The sequence below is a fragment of the Giraffa tippelskirchi genome, chromosome 13 (assembly GCF_054371585.1).
Source record: "Giraffa tippelskirchi isolate mGirTip1 chromosome 13, T2T-mGirTip1v1.2.pri, whole genome shotgun sequence".
Taxonomy (NCBI): Eukaryota; Metazoa; Chordata; class Mammalia; order Artiodactyla; family Giraffidae; genus Giraffa; species Giraffa tippelskirchi.
This window is the reverse complement of record NC_137287.1, coordinates 82,288,201-82,300,519: the sequence shown is the minus strand read 5'-3', so window position 1 is coordinate 82,300,519 and position 12,319 is coordinate 82,288,201. Positions and strand designations below refer to the sequence as shown.

The 12,319-nt window shown below is 42.8% G+C and overlaps 1 protein-coding gene across 30 annotated transcripts in view; it reads right to left on the bottom strand.

The window, feature by feature from the left end:
• The window catches only part of DZANK1 (double zinc ribbon and ankyrin repeat domains 1), a 51,059-nt gene that overhangs the window by 35,106 nt on the left and 3,634 nt on the right, over nucleotides 1-12,319 (bottom strand). For all 30 annotated transcript variants that reach the window (XR_014073562.1, XR_014073568.1, XR_014073560.1 and 27 more), the window contains exons 3-5: nucleotides 10,320-10,473; nucleotides 2,586-2,700; nucleotides 1,054-1,150 (exon numbers count right to left, since the gene is read on the bottom strand). Coding sequence is in view for 18 of the 30 variants with exons in the window: in XM_081558632.1 (XP_081414758.1) it covers nucleotides 1,054-1,150; nucleotides 2,586-2,700; nucleotides 10,320-10,473 (366 nt within the window). In the remaining 12 variants the exon portion in view is untranslated. The remainder of the gene's footprint in view (nucleotides 1-1,053; nucleotides 1,151-2,585; nucleotides 2,701-10,319; nucleotides 10,474-12,319) is intronic.

Below are 12,319 nucleotides of genomic sequence, written 5' to 3'. Positions count from 1 at the left end.
CATGCAAATGTGTCTTCATAGTTAGAAATCTTTTAATAAGGAGCCACTGTTGTCACATTCTTTCTTGATAGTAACTATGCTTTCTCTAATGTAGTAACTGTCCCACTCAGTTGAATTCATAGCAATAAAGAAAAAAGTGGGCCCAGACTGAGAAAATGAAAATCTGCCCTGCCACATTCCCCAGCATTCTGCACCAGGCTGGGAGAATGGATAAATCCAGTTGCAAGGTCAGCAGGAAATATTATGTGTCTCAAGGACACACTACAGCTGTCACACATCCTAACAGTTTCCACTCTGAGTGACCACTACTTCTTACTGACCAAGAAACCCTGCTCTCTAAAATCAGATTATCAGAAAACTCTGCAGTTCGAAGTCATATCAGTAAGAGTGAAACATCCAACTCTTGCCTGGAAGACCCAGGTCACTGTTGGGTTGTTGTTCAGTCGCTCAGTCATGCCTGACGGTTTGTGACCCCATGGACGGCAGCACACCAGGCTCCCCTGTCCTTCACTGTCTCCCAGCGTTTGCTCAGACTTGTGTCTATTGAGTTGGTGATGCCATCCAACCACAGAGAAGCAGCCTCAATGTCCAATCCTGGTGCAGAGCTTCAGAGACAGGTCTCTGGGCACCACCTTCCACATGTATCTTTGTTGTTTCCAAGGAAACAGAACCTGGTCCCCTTCTCGGGTCCGTATCCCATGGCGACCATTTCCCACTGAGCTCTGCTTCGCCTGCCTATCAGAACTCTTCTTTCATTTAAATTTCATCCAAACCCCACCTTCCCCCAGCAACTGTTGTCTGTACTTGAGTTGATGAGATCGCCACAGTTCCTCTACCATGTGGTCTCCCGTGTTGCAATGAATTGATAAATCTGATGCTGCCAGACAGCTTGACTCTCTCTCCTGTAGCCAGGACAGCGTTAAAAGTCAAATGAAATCTTACTGTACTGTTCCGGTGTTTCTTAGTTAACCCCTCGGAAGACAAGAACACAAGCCCTGAACCTGTTTGGTGGTTGAGAATATTAACTCGTATCTTCGTCCTGTCCCTTCATACCTGGAAACTTCCCAAGGTTAACATTCCAACCCAGTTTACTTTCAGGATTCTTATATTTCTTCCTTCCTTTTGATTCAACAAATCCATTTTTCAGTTCCTAGGAGGGAAGAGACTGTGTATCAATCACTTGATTCTGCCTGTTTAGATATGAAAATTAAAAGTTCCATGGTAGAGATGGTGACACAGCCTGCACTTCTTTACTAGAAAGGGTTCAGAGTTGTTTTCACCAAGTGACCTTTGCCTCACTGTCTCTGGGCACACACAGAGCTTTGACTCTGGGCTGCTTGCTTGGCAGCACGCCTGCTTGGGATGCCCCTTCCATGTCAAGTGGCCAAGACTGGAGGCAGGTGACAGCACACACAGGTAGGATGTCACACTCTTGGGAGACAGAGTGACAACAGAGGGACCACCAGACCCTGGGGACAAAGACAGGGTGGGGTCAGACCCAGACAGAACTTCTGTCCACTGTCCTCCCGCACACGGCCCTGAAACACAGACATGCTTGTCTCTGCCTTTCTTCTCCTCAGGGTCAGTCCCTCATGCTTGGCTGAAGCCTGAACACCTGCTGGTACATGTTGGCTCAACTCCTGCTGGCTGCCCCCCAGCCAGTGTAGACCCCTGGTCACAAGTGGGCCCCACAGCATGCCTGTACCCACTGCTCCAGTCCCACGGCCTCTTTGCTGCCCTCTGGTTAATTGTTAAACTGAAGGGACTCCCCCCCTCAAAACTTCCCATCACCCCAACGAGAGTCTGAGACTTTCTGTTTAATTGCCTCACCGTGGGCTGGCCCACCCTCTGACCCTGGGATCCATCCCACTGATACCCAGAACCCAAGGACTAGAGTTTCAAATGTCCTTTCTAGACAGGTGTAGTTCATTCTCTAAAGAGGTGAGGCTTTGTATCTGGAGATAAAGCTTTCAACATAACTGAAGGCCACGCCCACTGAGGGCTCCTACTAGCCCTGATACTTCTATTCAACAAATACCTCCAACCCTCTCCTACCTGTCCCCATGCAGGACATGGAGTATGGCAGAATTGCTCTCTGCTGCTTGGGAGCTTACAGTACATGGGGGAGACAGACAAGGAACAGAGGAATCACGTGATCAAAGCACTTGATGAAAGAAGGCCTGGGAGCTAGGGGAGCAGAGACAGAACACAGCATGCACAATCGAGTTTGAGCTGGAACATAAACAGGGGAGTCACAAAGCAGGAAGGGATGACTGAGGACAGAAACTGACTCTGAGAGGCCAGGCTGAGGGTTTTTGCTTTCTTCCATAGGGTAAGAGGAGAAGACACAGGAGCCTAGATAGAGATGCTGGTGAGGAGTCTCCAACGGGCAGGGTGGAGGACTGAGCAAAAGGTGGGAAATCAGCAAAGATACTGTGCAGTGGTTGAGAGTGACCCCAACGATAAGGACCTGAAAATGGATGACAGACTGACTCTGGGGGTAAATGAAGGGGAAGATGTGATCACTGAGGAAAGGGACCAAGGACGTGGTGATGATCCGAATGCATCATAGTGCCAGTACTTGCCTGCTTTGGAGGGTCCTTGAGAGCATTTTCCACAGTGTCTTCTGGAGAGACTGGATCTGGTGGAACAGAGTCCACCTGAAATACCTTTGTGACAATAGCACTCTCTCTGCAGTCTCTGAAAATTATTCCAAACAGGAAAAGTCTGTGTGTCACACAAAGGTTCAAAGACAAGGTGTCCAGCAATTAAGATGACTCTAGAATGGATTTATTATATTAATATTTTAAATTGGAGAGACCAAAATATTACCATTTCTACGGTCTTAACCTTACTCTTATTCAGTTATCTCTTGCTATGTAACAAGACACTGCAAAACATTATGTCTTAAAACACAAAGGTGTGGGTTTGCCACCTCTTGTGTGGTTGCAGTCAGGTGTCAGCTTGGGCCGGAGTCAAGTGAAAGAACAATTCAGTCAGATGTCCAAAATGGTTTCTCCCCTCAGGTTCTAAGTCTGGCCTGGGACAGCTGGGGACTTGCCGGTCATCTCTCTCCTTCCCTTCCTGTCCATCTCCCTTTCCAGGTGGTGAACTTGGGGTTCCTCATAGTAGTAGCTCTCAGGGAGGTCAGAGACTTCCTACATGGTGGCTGGCTTCTCCCAGCATTTATGTTCCAAGAGACCAGAGCAGATACTGCAAGGATTCTTGTGATCTAGCCTTAGCATCATGTTTGGAGCATTCTCTTGGTCAAAAGTCAGTCTTAGGGCCAGCCCAGATTCAGAAGGAGGGGCTACTGTGGGAGGCATGGCTCACTGGGGGGCCATTTGGAGGACTATCTACCACATTCACCATAAAGATGTCATACCTTAAGCCTGAAACTGTTCTGAAGCAAAGAATGAGGTTATCTGTATATCATTATTTCCACATAAGTCATGGGAATTTTCCTTATCCCAACTGTGGGTAGCATAATATACACTGCCCTAGGAGATTTTAACTGTTACTCCTCAAATACTAGCCAGTTTTCAATTTATTCGTAATATCTCACAATTAATCTTGTTCTTCTGTGATACAATAGAAGTCCCATGAGAAACCAACAGAGAGGTGGCCAGAAGTAAATTCTGGAGGTGATTTCGCCTCAGCACCAGCAGCTCATCTATACTCTTTATAGATCAGGGTCTTTTCAAATGAGTCAGCTCTTCACCTCAGGTGGCCAAAGTACTGGAGTTTCAGCTTTAGCATCAGTCCTTTCAATGAATATTCAAGACTGATTTCCTTTAGGATGGACTGGTTGGATCTCCTTGCAGTCCAAGGGACTCTCAAGAGTCTTCTCCAACACCACAGTTCAAAAGCATCAATTCTCCTGTGCTCAGCTTTCTTTATAGTCCAACCGTCACATCTATACATGACCACTGGAAAAACCATAGCCTTGACCAGACGGACCTTTGTTGACAAAGTAATGTCTCTGCCTTTCAATATGCTATCTAGGTTGGTCATAATTTTCCTTCCCAGAAGTAAGCGTCTTCTAATTTCATGGCTGCAATCACCATCTGCAGTGATTTTGGAGCCCCCCAAAATAAAGTCTGACACTGTTTCCACTGTTTCCCCATCTATTTGCCATGAAGTGATGGGACCAGATGCCATGATCTTAGTTTTCTGAACATTGAGCTTTAAGCCAGCTTTTTCACTCTCCTCTTTCACTTTCATCAAGAGCTTCTCTAGTTATTCTTCACTTTCTGCCATAAGGGTGGTGTATCTGCATATCTGAGGTTATTGATATTTCTCCCAGCAATCTTGATTCCAGCTTGTGCTTCATCCAGCCCAGCGTTTCTCATGATGTACTCTGCATATAAGTTAAATAAGCAGGGTGACAATATACAGCCTTGATGTATTCCTTTTCCTATTTGGAACCAGTCTGTTGTTCCATGTCCAGTTCTAACTGTTGCTTCCTGACCTGCATACAGGCTTCTCAAGAGGCAGGTCAGGTGGTCTGGTATTCCCATCTCTTTCAGAATTTTCCACAGTTTATTGTGATCCACACAGTCAAAGGCTTTGGCATAGTCAATAAAGCAGAAATAGATGTTTTTATGGAACTCTCTTGCTTTTTCGATGATCCAGTGGATGTTGGCAATTTGATCTCTGGTTCCTCTGCCTTTTCTAAAACCAGCTTGAACATCTCAAAGTTCATGGTTCACGTATTGCTGAAGCCTGGCTTGGAGAATTTTAAGCATTACTTTACTAGTGTGTGAAATGAGTGCAATTGTGCAGTAGTTTGAACATTCTTTGGCATTGCCTTTCTTTGGGATTGGGATGAAAACTGACCATTTCCAGTCCTGTGGCCACTGCTGAGTTTTCCAAATTTGCTGGCATATTGAGTGTAGCACTTTCACAGCATCATGTTTTAGGATTTGAAACAGCTCAACTGGAATTCCATCACCTCCATTAGCTTTGTTCATAGTGATGCTTCCTAAGGCCCATTTGACTTCACATTCCAGGATGTCTGGCTCTAGGTGAGTGATCACACCATCGTGATTATCTGGGTCGTGAAGATCTTTTTTGTACAGTTCTGTGTATTCTTGCCACCTCTTCTTAATATCTTCTGCTTCTGTTAGGTCCATACCATTTCTGTCCTTTATTGAGCCCATCTTTGCATGAAATGTTCCCTTGGTATCTCTAATTTTCTTGAGGTATAATGTACATGACATAAAATGCACCTGCTCTAAGTATATAATTTGATGATACTCCATACATTTATACAACTGTGCAACTGCCACTACAGTCCAGTGTTACAACAACCTGTTTCTAGTTACTCCTCAGTTCCACCTCCTACACCAGGCAACCACTGATCTGCTTCCTGTCTTCACAGTTTTGCCTTTTCTGTGCTGTGCTGTGTGCTTAGTTGCTCAGTCATGTCCGACTCTTTGCGACCCCATGGACTGTAGCCCTCCAGACTTCTCTATCCATGGGATTCTCCAGGCAAGAATACTGGAGTGGGTTGCCATGCAGATAAATGTAATCCTACAAATACAGTCTCACATGTCTGGCTGCCTTCACTTGTCCTTTTTTTCTGAGGTTCACCCACGTAGTTGCATGTGTCAGTAATTCATTCATCTTTATTCTTGAGTAGCATTTTATGGATGTACCAGTTTGTTTATCCATTCCCCAGTTTGGAGGTTACAATACTTAATACTGTTATGAGTGTTCACGTATGAGTCTTTAGCGTATGAGCCCCTGAGGTTGGGTTTTCTCTTGTTTGTAACGAGGCTCCTGACTTAGGCTTTGCTGAGGCATCCACTTCAAAGATGGTGCTCTTGAGTAAACATATCACCAGCCACGAGATGAAGATCCAGCCACTGCCCCCCCAATGGAAGCCCCTTTATTTTAGAGATCTTGGTTGGTTTCCATGACTGACCAACTGGGCAATTTTTTCTCTTCCCACTGTAAATTCTTGCTCATACATTTAAAATTCACCAACGAAGACTGAGCCCATGGAACCCCTCGGCTCCCTGCCCTCAACACTAATAAAAGCAGACCCTTGGCCTGTGATTTGTCCCTTCTTCTCTCCCCTGCTCCCTGTCTCTTTTTATTTGTGACCTCACTGGGTGCCACATAATTTCCGGGACTTGTAGGAAATAAACTTCTTCTCTTTCCAAGTTCCCTGATGATTACTGCTGAGGGCCTCTTGGAATCGTAATAAGAACAACAAGAGCTGGTCCAGCCCCATATGTGGACAGATACACTGGAACAGAACCACTGGGTCAGATGGTCAGTGAGTTTAACTTTTTAGAATCTGCGACCTGTGGTTGTTCCATTAACATCCCCACTGGCATCATTTGAGGGTTCCAGTTTCTCCACACACTCGCTGACGCTTGACACTGTTGGCCTGTTTTGATCACCTGTACCCTTTAATATGTTCTCTGTAGGTATTTGCTTGAGATGTGTCCCTGGTGTACGGGGATACAGGCTTGATTGTTGTAATGCAGAATCAAAACAGTGGCTTAAACGGAGTAGCAATGGGCTATAACCCATCCAGAGCTGTGTAGGGGAGCCACGGTGCCCAGGGCCTGGGGTCGACTTTCTACCCTGTTGCTCCATCATATCTAGGACATGGCACATGTCCTCGTAACCCAACGTGGCTGACCACCACAGCCACATTTCAGCCGGCAGGAACCACGGCCTGCCTCCTCTTACAGGGCACGATCTAGAAAGTGCCACGTCACTTCCCTGAGCATTCACTGGCCACACCAGGTGGCGGGGCTCTTGCTAGCTTCAGGGAGGACTGGAAAGTATCTTTCTTCCAGGAAATGTGTGCATGTCCTGCTAAAACTCCCAGGCTCTATTTTTTTAAAAAATAAACTTTACTGATTTTATTTTTAAAATAACTTTGTTTTGTTTTCGTTGCGCTGGGTCTTCGCTGCTTCGCAGGCTTCCTCTGGTTGTGGCGAGTGGGGGCTACCCTCTAGTTGCAGTGAGTGGGCTTCTCATTTCGGTGGCTTCTCTTGTCGCATGCAGGCTTCAATAGTTGTGGCTTCTGGGCTCTAGAGCACAGGCTCAATAGTTGTGGCACATGGGCTCAGTTGCTCCGCATGTGGAATCTTCTGGGACCAGGGATTGAACCCATGTCTCTTGCATTGGTAGGTGGATTCTTTACCACTGAGCCACCAGGGAAGCCTTTATGGTTCTTGAAGAAGGCAACACAGATTTTGGGAGCAGCCTGCAGCCTCTGCCGCATCCTCGTGACCACACTTTGGTGTATTTGTCTGGTATGTTTAACTCACTCTCCCTAATTTGCACTGAAAGCTCACAGCTGGAACACAGGGGATTCTGCTTGATCTGGCCAGGAACTTAATACTCTTACATCTCAAGTTGGTGTCTGCCTTCAGCGTCCTTTGCTTTGCTCATTGATGTTCATATTGGCCTTTGCTGTGTTTTTATCTGTTTCATTATTATTTCTTTTGCAATTTCTCAGATTTCTCACATGTTGGTTTTTTTACATTTCTTAAAATTCTTGAAACTTTAAGTGTCCCAAAATGCTTAAAATTCTTTGGTTAAGTAAACATTCAGAAATGAATAGAAATCAGTTCCAAAACAGTTGAGAAATGTTTGCTGTGCTGTGCTTAGTTGCTTAGTGGTAGCTGACTCTTTGAGACCCCATGGACTGTAGCCTGCCAGGCTCCTCTGTCCACAGGATTCTCTAGGCAAGAATACTGGAGTGGGTTCCCATGCCCTCCTCCAGGGGATGTTCCCAACCCAGAGATTGAACCCAGGTCTGCTGCATTGCAGGCAGATTCTTTCCTGTCTGAGCCACCAGGGAAGCCCTGAGAAATGTTTACCATTAAGCCATGTAGAAGTTTTAAGCCACATTTTTAGAAGGAGAAAACAATTCTCAGAAATATACAACTGGTCTAAACAGCCACTACCTATCAGTGAGAGACAGTGTTTAAGAAATAACATGACCAGTGGGTACCTGCATGTTCACTGGCTGGAGAGACTTATAGGTGGCTAACCTTTGGGGAAGCATGTGTTTTGTTGTTGTTAACAACAAACCAGATTTACAGATACAGGTATCTGGATGCAGATATAGAAAGTCTTTTAATGAAGTGCTTGTTTAACTCATTCTCCTCAGCATCCATCTCCTCTGGATGCTCATCTTTGGCTCATGGCCTGTCATCCAAGATACAGTGTCTTCCTAATAAGATAACTTCCTAACATCACAAACATCTCCATCTAGGGACCATTTGAATCCTGAGGAATGGTCAGGTTTATGGCCTGGCTGGCTCTGAGGAGAAGCCTGGTTCCCAGTCACTTGCAGATCACTGCCCTTTCTATCTCTGTATATTTTGAAAAATTATTTACTTATTCATTTTTGGCTATGCAGGGTCTTTGCTGCTACGTGCAGGGTTTCTCTAGTTGCGGCGATCGGGAGCTACTCTTCATTGTGGTGCATGCGCTTCTCATTGCAGTGGCTTCTCTTGTTGTGGAGCACAGGCTTAGTTACTCTGCAGCATCTCTGCAAGTTCTTCTTGGACCAGAGATCAAACCTGTGTCCCCTGCATTGGCAGGAGGATTCTTAACCCCTGGACCACCAGGGAAGTCCTCTGTGTATTTTTTGCAAGTGTCAAAATACTAGTGTGTCATGTTACATCCTAATTTTTTTCACTGACTATGTCACAAATATTTTCCTATATCATTCAAAACTTCATGACCACAAGTTTTCCTCTTAATATGTTAAAGACCCTTCATTGTTAACAGTCTTATCTAAAGGCCTTCTTCTCCTTATTAAGAAACTAATGGCCTGAAAAATCTAGAGACAAAGACTTGAACAAAGCTGCATGATTTCCATAAATGACTATTTTATCACAATTAGATACAAGCACTAACTTTCAAAATTTTTTTGTATAGGTACTTTTCCTAAGCTGAGCACATCTGAAACACTAACAGTGTTTCAGAGCAGACACTTAGCGGGCACAGAACAAGACGGTGAGACGCATAAACAATGTCCTTATTCTTCAGACTCTGATGAAAGCTCTATTAATTCCTTTGAACTACAAAGTCATTGATCACGACTTCATTTTACTGTCACCTTCAGCTTCTAAAGAGGCCTGCCTTGCAGCATGATGCACCAGAGTAATCAGCTTATTAGTTTTTAATAACTGAGATGACTTATTTCAGTAGAAATGGGTTAGCAAATAGGAAAAGCCACAGATCCCAATTTTTAATAAAGAATAATCATGTGTCAGGGGGTTGTTCTGTTTGCATTTTATTATTAAAAAAAATTTTTTTAAATGCCAAGCAATCATCTTCACTGTAGAAATTGTAGCTTAAAAGGCTATGCAGTAGTTTAGCCAGCAGGGGGAGCCTGGAGTCTCAATTAAATTACCTGGGCCAGCCCCGGTATTAGTCTTCCAGAAATGTGGCCAAACCTGTTTTGTAGCACAAAATAATTCCTCTATCACAGACAGACTAATCTGCAAAGCATTTGAGGATCTTTTTTCTCTACAACTCACAGTGAAGTTTACCAAATTAAAGTGGTGTTTCTATACTTGAAACTGAAAAAAATTGTTGACTTAGGAAAGAAAGGACAAAGAAAAGAATGAAGTAGCTAACGCCTAACAAATCAAAATGATGGTAGCTTTGAAGGGCAATAAAGTCAGTACAAAATCAGATGGAGAACCATGGTGGTCATAAGCCATGTCCTGGGGAATAAAAGAACCATCCAATAAATGCAGCATTTCCCTCAGAGCCAGACAAATCTCTTCCGAGGTCCCAAACCCTGAAAAGGCTCTTCCTTTGGAGAAGGAAATGGCAACCCACTCCAGTACTCTGGCCTGGAAAATCCCGTGGATGGAGGAGCCTGGCAGGCTACAGTCCACGGGGTGGCAAACAAAGGGTCGGACACGACTGAGCGATTTCACTTTCTTTCACTTTCCCAAAATCCCAGTGTGGATTTCAGACTAAAAACCGTATTAGTATACACAGCACTTCACTGAACTATACACTTTTACCCATATGATCATCTCCAGGTCCATCCATGTGGCTGCAAATCAAGAATCTGTTTTAAATAAGTAATTGTTTATATGTTCTATCCATAAAACTTTTCCTCATGTTAATTATGTATGTAAATATGTGTATTTTGCAGTATAAGTCAATAAAAGACAAAACACAAAGGTTACAGATATATGCTGAAATTAAGATAACTTTTTCTTTAGTGTCTTTATAATGCAGCACCGATTCTCACTGAAATGAGTAAAGTTAAAACATAATAAATATAAATCATCCCAGTCATTATGCTCTTGACTTACTTAGTGACTGCGATAGCTTTAACTTGTATTTTTCCATCAGGCAGGGTAATAGGCTTCGTATACTTAAAGGTAGTGTTTTCACCATAACCAATTTTCTTTTGGAATTCAGGTTTGCTGCCATCCAGGGTATAATATATGTTGACATCCGGGGTGTCTGAAAAACCCAAAACAGGATATCTAGAATTAACACTAAAGTAGCAAGTCCCTGAATAATGCCTAGGGATTAGTTATTTAATGAGGTTTTTAAAAAAATATACTGTAGAAGTGAATAACAATAACTAACAATAATAAGAGTTCTTTGTGCCAGGCACTGTGCTTTATGTGAATTAACTAATTTTATCAGTACAACCTTATGAGATAGGTCCTATTTTATACCCACATTATAGATGAGGGAACTGAGTCCCAGAGAGGTTAAGAAATCTGGTAAATGACAGCAGAATTTTGATCTGACTTCTGGGAAGCTGGATCTGTTGACCATGCTCATTTCTTTTTAAAACAGGAGGGATTAAAAAAAAATTATTTATTCATTTGACTGTGCTGGGTCTTAGTTGTTCACAGCCCATGCTCTTGAACCACTATGGCATTTTGCCCCTCTGACAGAGCACTGATACAAACCAAGCAGGGGTGAATTTTAAAACCACAATGTCTACTTAGAAAGCAGAAGCTAATTTTTCATTTTTGAGCATTGCTTAAAAAATGGTTTTGTTATATTTTATTTGGACTTGGTAAATGATTCTTGCACTTCTTGGGAAAATTGTAAAGGTAATAAATTCAGATGATCCAAGATTCAAAAGGTAAACAAGGATATACAATGAAAACTCTCCCTCCAAGCTCCCCGCCCTCATCAGCTGCCCAAACGCAACCAATAGTATCAACTGTCCTTCCAATGTATGTATGTAGTTTACATCCATACAAGCATATACGTACATATTTTTATCTCCCCCTCTCTGTACATACAAATGGTGGCATATCATGCCCTGTTTCACACCCTCTTTCTCTTCATTTAACATTGTATCTTGTATCTTGTCCTATACTGCTCCATTAAAAAGCACCTCATTCTTCTTTATGGCTGCACTGCATTCTCTTCCTATGGATGAATCACTGGCCAACAGCCAATCCCTACAGATGAACATATAAACTGTCTTCTTTTCCTTTTCTTTCTTTTTTACTTTTGCTATTGCAAACATTGTAATGAATAACCCTGCAAAAAGTTCTTTTTATAAGTATATCTGCAAAATATGTAGAACTAGTATTGTTGTTGAGTCAAAAGCTATGCGAGTTTGTAATTTTGGTTAATGTTGCCAAACTTCCCTCCATGGACATTGAAACAATTCACCCTGCTACCAGCAGGGAATGGAAGTACATGTTAACCCACCATCTCAACCATATCGGGTGTGATCATTTTTTCTTTTATTTTGCTGATATTTCTTTTATATTTTCCCAGGTTTAAAAAAAAAGTATCTCATAGCTTTAACTCACATTTCTTATATTCTGAGTAAGATTCATTCACTCATTCAACAAGTATTTACCAAATGCCTATTACATGCCAGACACTGTTTCAGACGCTGGGGATAGATCAGTGACCAAAGTCCTTCCTCTCATAGAGCTTCCATTTTAAAAAAAAACACACAAACAGGAAACGACTACATAGAATCTGTTAAGTGGCGATTAAGTGCAAGGGAGTAAATAAAGCAGAGGATAAGCTCTGCCCAGCAAGCAACTGAAGGGTGAATGGGAGCATATTCTCATATGTTTAAAACACATATATTTCCTTTCCTATAAAATGTCTTTTCACATCCTTTGTCCATTTTTCCTATTGGGATATTATTACTTTTGTCACTGAATTGTAGAATCTTTTATTTATTACACATTTCAGATATTAAGAGAAATTGGGTACCCTGTCATCATTTGTCAATCATTATCCAACTTCTCCTGAGGGTTATGAGCACATATATTCAGACTTGAATTTTGGTTTGAGGAATTTTTAAAATAATATTTGC